Raw genomic sequence first — 6,281 nt, 5'->3', positions numbered from 1 at the left:
CTGTATCCACATCCACAGTGCTCACTGCCACGACTTCCTCAGGAGAAGAGGGCTCTGTAAACCAGTCGGCGTCAGGAACATCCTCCGAGGGAACTCAAAGTGTTCATGGCGCTTCTTCGTCTGATTTTAACCCAACAGTGGGTACAGGAGCTGGAGGTAAAACGCAGGAAGATGAACCACACAAAACTCCTGCGGGTAATGTCAACGCAGCAGATGCAAACGCTCCTACAACTATGGGCGAGGGACGAGAGGGACCCGCAGTGAATCTTGAGGCAAGCGCGCGCTCTGGTGGGAATGGGGAGACGGCGGGAGGAAAGAACGGGCAGGAAGAGAAGCAGATCCATCCACACGACGGGGAAGCCAATGCCACGGCACTCAGCAGCAGCCTCGGAAATGCGTCGCAGGGAAATAACAACGATGCTGGCACCATGCGTGAGAGCGGAATGGTGCTGCCGCTGCTGCTTCTGTTGGGACTGTGGGGGTTTGCGGCTCTGTGAGGAGTGACTGGCTGCCGCGTGGGACACTTGCGACCTCCCCTGCACAGAATTACTTCCAAGAACTAATTTTTTTTAAAAATAATTTTTTTTTTTTTTTTTTATGTGCTTTTTTTTTTTTTTGTAATGTTTTAGTTCTTATTAATTTTTAAATTCTTTAAAATTCTTTTCTGTTTTCTTTTTTTTTAATTACCGACTCCCCCATCTTTCTTTTTTGCTTTTGGAGGCAATCACTATGGGCGTTTTTTCTTTTCTACTCTTCCCTCTTTTAATTGTTTCTTGCCGCACTCTTCCTGTGAGGGGTGCCGTGTGTTTCCCGCCCAACTGCTCCACTCGCACACCCACCGACACGCTCATGACGACGGCCCTGTGCGCCTCGCCTGCTGCACGCATGAGGAGGGGCCGCGACGTGTGGGCGTGCGACGAGGGCCGGTGGGGCGGAGCACACATTTCTTTCCCTCTTGTTTTGTTTTTTGCGGCGAGGGCGGGCAGACACCCGCAGCGACACACACACATCCCCACACCCTGCCGCCGTTTTTTTTTGTTTTTGTTTTGTTTTCTCTGGATGGGCGTGTGCTGCCACCGTGCTTGATTGTTGAGTTTGGGGCCGTGCCGCATGTATCGCTGCCATCCAGCTGTGCCTCTTGCTGTGCTGATGTGCCTCCCTGTGCTCCTCTTCTCTTCTGCTCCTCCAGCACACATAAGTATTTACACAGTGCACTGCAGGAATGCTCTTTCTATTTTGCTGGAGGCCGGCTGACGCGGCTGCACGATGCCCGCCATGTGTGAAGGTGCTGCCTGCTCTTGGGGTCATTCTTTTCTCCTCTTTGGTTTTGCTCTGCCGGGTGCGGGCGTTGCTCGGTGTGTGCTGGCGCGTGACGGACGGTGCCACGATGGCCTCCTCTGGCGATAACAGTTGCTGTGCTCTCGACACACATCCACACATTTTTTATTGTCTTTCTGTGGGAGTGATTGCGGCAGGGCATTGCTGCGAGCGTGATGGGGACCACGACGGCGTCACCCCTCGAGAAGGTCCCACGCTCTGTTGTTTGTGGAGTGGCGAGGCGGTTTGCCTGCGGCTCAACTGACAGAACCGCACCGTCGTTTCATTGCGGTCACTCCGTCGGCATCACCCGCTGCGGTGGTGTCCGCAGGAGCCGCAGCCCCGATGAGGATGGCCTCGTAGTTATCTGGCAGCTCAGAACTTCCAGCCCTTCGCTCTTCAGGATTGCCCTCGCTGCTCGACTGGCGCAGCACCAGACTGACACCGCTTTTCTGCATGAGTGCAGGCACCAAAGCGCCCTGGCGACGCGGCGCGTTGGCTGCAGTGACTTCCACCAGGCCTGCAGTGGCCGTGCTGGTGGCGTGCCTTCTTGGTGCGCCACGCCTTGCTGTGCGAGCGCTCCTAGCTGCTGGCACCAACTGCCTGGAGACCACTGCCTTCCGCGTGCGCCCACCGGCCAGCCCCAGCATGTACGTGGTGAACCTCTGCAGCCTTTTTCTGGCAATCGCTCACGCTGCTCAGTTTGCGAGCACCATTTGTCGCCCTGGTCCTGCAGCGCCTATTGCGGGCGACCTGAATTCACACCATGAGCTGCGTGACGGTCGCTTACGTCAACGACGGCAGGAGAGGACCTCGCCGCCACCCCAAGCGGCATGGAGTGTGAGCTGTCCGACGACCCGGCACAGGCAACGCGGATTAGCGGCCGCATCGTCTCGTTTCCCGACGTGACTGCGCAACGCGTACTGCGTGTCTCCCACTTGACGTCCAGCCGCTGCATGGACTCGGACCACCATCTGCCATTGTATACTGCAGTAACGGAGGACGGCATCCCGCGACCGGCAGGCATGCTGCCACGACGGAAACATGCCGTCGTTGTCCTGCGTGAAGCCGACTGGAATGCTTCCACCTCGGTGTGTGCAACGCCTCTGGCAGCTGTGACCACATGGTTGGAGATGCGCAAATGCACCATTCCGCGCGGCAGCCGTGACAGCCACTGGTGAACCTGGACGGTCAGAGTGGAGCAGGCCGAGTGTGTTGCAGCGGCAGCATGGAACGCGCACACAGCCTCACCGGGAGGCAGGCTGCCTCCAGCTGAAGATGTCCGCAAACGGGAGTACCGCAATCATGCCCTCTGCCGTAACTTCTCCATGCTGCTTGTGGTCCGTGCGAAAGAGCTTGGTGCCCTCTCGAGCCCAGGCCTGTGATGCCGCGAGGCATGGAGGCACCACGTCCCTGCCCTCTGGGATCGGCCGTGCTGCGGTAATGTTGGGACCGCGTTTGTGCTCTGTCTTGGCAGCAGGAAAATTCGCTCGTCTGTCACACTGTCCGAGTCGCACGTGCTGCGATCCCCAGTGCTGTCTGCACACTTTGTGCTCGCGTGCTCCCTGGTGACTGTGATATGGATGGGTCCCTCACGCCGTATGCGCTTGACTTCACCATCCGCCACTGTTTGCCTTGCTTGGCCCCTGGCCCCGGCGGCGCATTGAATGTGTTTCTGCGCCATCTTGCACCCGCTGCCCGCTGCCCGCTCCTCGCACAGAACGATGATCAGCACCTCCCTCACTGACGGCGGCCTGCGAATTTCCTGGGAAACGGGGACACCACTCTCATCTGCAAACACGGGAAGGACAAATGCCGCACGGAGAGAGTTGTTGGCCAATCCCGCTGCTCTCTGTCCTGCTAGGTGTGAGCGAAGGACTGGTTCACCGCCACCAGTCTGTATCCACGCCACGACGCGCGGTGGCTGTGTGGGGTTGTGTGGGTGATGGTCTCACTGACTTTATTGCGTCTGCGCGGCTTTGTTTCGGCGGCTGTACTGTGGTGGGGATTGTGTATGACCGGATGCCTCTGCGTGCCACTGTGTTTGGTTACTGTGGTTGCTTCCTTTTGTTCCTTTTCTGGCCGTGCAGTTAGAGATACTTTTGCTTTACCAGCACAACTATCGTTTCAAGGTGTTAGGGATTACTCGCAGTATTAGGATTAGCAGTATTATTATAACGATCTGGCGGAATTGTGTATCTGTATTTGCCATCTGTAGGAAGGGATTTGATAGACAGGAGGGATGATTGACGGGGCGAGTGCGACACACCACGAGAGCCCTGCTGATACGTGTCTGGGTCGGTGGATGCGGTCTTCGGTGGGTGCGTGTCCGCGCAGCCGGCACCGTGTGCGGCGCAGGGCCATTGCGGCTGTGCGTGCGGCGCTGCTTGTGGCGTTGGTGCTGGTTGCGGCGGCATGGATGTCCGCGGTGCATGCGGTGGTGTTGCGACTGCGGGGCGGCACGGTGGACAGAGCCATCACGGTTGGCCGCGCCGTGGACACGGCGCTGATGGACGGCGTGTACATCACGAACGGCGTGGCTGTGGTGTTCGACGTTGCGGCGATGCTTCCCGGTGCGCTGCGCATCGAATTGAGGAACTGCGTGTGCGACGGCGGTGCGCAGATCTACGTGCGGGGCTACAGCGGCGAGCCGACGAGTGACCGGAGCCTGGAGGTGAGCGTGAGCGGGCTGTCCAGCGGCTACTGCTCGCTCGTGTTTGTGCACAACCTGCCGGCACACACGAACGTGACGGTCCGTGACTCGACGATTGTGACGCCGGGACCGATGCACTACTCGCAGCTGAGCGGGCTGACGGACGCGGTGGCGTCGCCGCTTGTGCTGCACGCGACGTCGCTGTTGCAGTCGCAGCTGCGTGTGAGCAACACTGTGCTGAGGTCGTCGCACGTGGGCGGGTCGGCGGTGTACGTTGGCGGCGGTGTGGAACTGCTGTCGAGCGCGGTGGTGCTTGACGGCGTGTTGCTGGAGGCGTCGGGCGGTCCGACCGCGTCCGCGATGCGTGTGGCGTCCTCGTCGCGTCTCAGTTTGCGGAGCCACTCGGTGTTCTCCGTGACGAACGTGTCGGTTGTGAGCAGCAGCGGCGGCGGAGTTGTGCTTGGAGAGCGCCTTGCGGTGTTTGAGTCTGTGCTGCGCTTCGTGGGCGTCGAGGGGTCTGTTGAGTCGTCGCTGGTGCGCTGCGATGGTGGGACGTTGGGTGCCGGCGGGTGGCTGGACATGCACGACGTGTGGGCGGTGGGCGAGGCGTCGTCGGTGGCATCGCTGTCAGGGGTGACGCTGAGCGGCGGCACCGTGTCGATTGCGCGCTGCGCTGCCGCCGGCGCGACGCTTGTCTCCGGGCTGACGATCACGAGTGGCGTCGTGTCGGTGCAGTGCAACCGTGCTGGCGGCCGGGTGCTGCAGAGCAGCGGCGGCTACCGCATGGCCGGCCTGCCCTCCGTGAGCGTGGTGCCGTGCGACGGCTGTGCGGCTGCGCTGGCGTGCTTTGATGCGCTGACGGCGTCGTTCACCAACTGCGTGTGCAGCTGCCGTGCCGGCGGCGTGGGCGAGGCGTGCCTGCCGTTTGACGTGCCGCCTGCGAGGGCCGGCGGCGGTGGTTCGGAGGGCTGCGTGAGTGGCGTGACGCTGACGGAGTCCGTGACGATTGGCGGTGGGCGTGCGACGGCGTGCTTCGACTCGGTGGTGTTCAGCGGGCCGATCATTGTGACGGTGGAGCTGCGCTTGATGGACGCGTTCGCTGACGCGCTGAACGTGACGCTGCGCCACTGCGTGCTTGCGGGCGGCGCGCAGCTGCGGATTGGCGGCCTCAGCGAGAGCACGGCGCGCCTGATGCCCCACGCTTTCGTCAACATGACGAACGTGACGTCGCTGGAGGGCACGATCGTGCTGCATGGCGCGATGCCGCTGCACTCGCGTTTCCTGCTGGCGAACTCAACGCTGCGCGCGACGGTTGGCGGGTCGCAGTACGTGCCGACGACTCGTGGCCACGAGGGATTTCGGTACGGCCCCGCGCTTGTCCTGGACGGTGTCCGGCTTCTGTCGACGCGGTTTGTCATGACGCGATCGACGCTGGTGTGTGGCGGGGAATTGTGCGCTGCGATCCTCGTGGAGCGTGGTCTCGGTGCGAGCCTGTCCAGCGTCTTCTACATGGACAACTGCGTTATTAGGTCGCGGACGCACGTGATGTACGCTCTTGCGTCGTACCTGCGTGTTGGCGGCGGCTCCGTGTTCTCCATACAGAACAGCTTGTGGAGTGCGCCGAGCACCGAATACGGCAAAGGCGCGTGTGTGTTCAAGGATGTTGTTGTGGATGGCGGTAGCGTGCTGCAGATTGTGTCCAGCACGTTCCGTCTTGGCTTTGCCATGCTGATGGCAGCCACGCTGACTGTGACTGGCGGCAGCTGGCTGGTGCACCGCAACAACGGGTTCCGCACCGCCTACGTTGTGTACGTGACTGCCCACTACAGCATGGTGTTCCGCGATCAGAGTGTGTGGTCGATACTTGACAACAAGTTCACGTACGGCTCGTACTCGACCTTTACCTGTATGACGAGCAAGTGGTTACCACCATCCGACACGCGCCCGACCATCTACGGCATGTGCAACGAGGCAATAGGCTCTCCTGTGACGGATTACCAAGAAGAGCTTAATATTGGGACACCCGTGACGGTGTTGGACTGTGGTGCGTGCACGGTGGACGCCGTGTGCTTTGCAGCGAGGACGAGGAGCATCAGCGGCTGTGAGTGTGTGTGCGCTGCTGGCGGCTACGGTGGCACGTGTCTGCCAGCTGCGGTTCCGGACGGCCTTGGGCCGCTCCCGCTCCCCGATGCGAAGGACACGGAGGTCCGCTGCGTGCACGGTGGCAGCATCAGCTCCGTGTACGTTCCTGATCCCGGTGTGCGTGGTCTGTGCTTCGTCAACGTGACCTTTACGGCCGCGATTCTGCTGG

At 60.9% G+C, this 6,281-nt stretch overlaps 1 protein-coding gene across 1 annotated transcript, besides 2 other annotated features; it reads left to right on the top strand.

Annotated features, from left to right (window-relative positions):
* Positions 1-6,281: a sequence feature (areas not merged during assembly with more than two copies in the genome that could not be assigned to a particular haplotype).
* Positions 580-617: a microsatellite.
* On the top strand, positions 3,560-6,281 carry Tc00.1047053509883.9 (dispersed gene family protein 1 (DGF-1), putative; the record flags this gene model as incomplete). The annotated part of the gene is made up of 1 exon (XM_799504.1): positions 3,560-6,281. A coding segment is annotated over one exon (2,722 nt), but the record flags the coding sequence as incomplete, so codon positions are not given.

This window comes from Trypanosoma cruzi, genomic scaffold (genome assembly GCF_000209065.1).
Source record: "Trypanosoma cruzi strain CL Brener 1047053516505 genomic scaffold, whole genome shotgun sequence".
NCBI classification, from domain to species: Eukaryota; Euglenozoa; class Kinetoplastea; order Trypanosomatida; family Trypanosomatidae; genus Trypanosoma; species Trypanosoma cruzi.
This window is presented reverse-complemented; position numbering and strand designations above follow the sequence as displayed.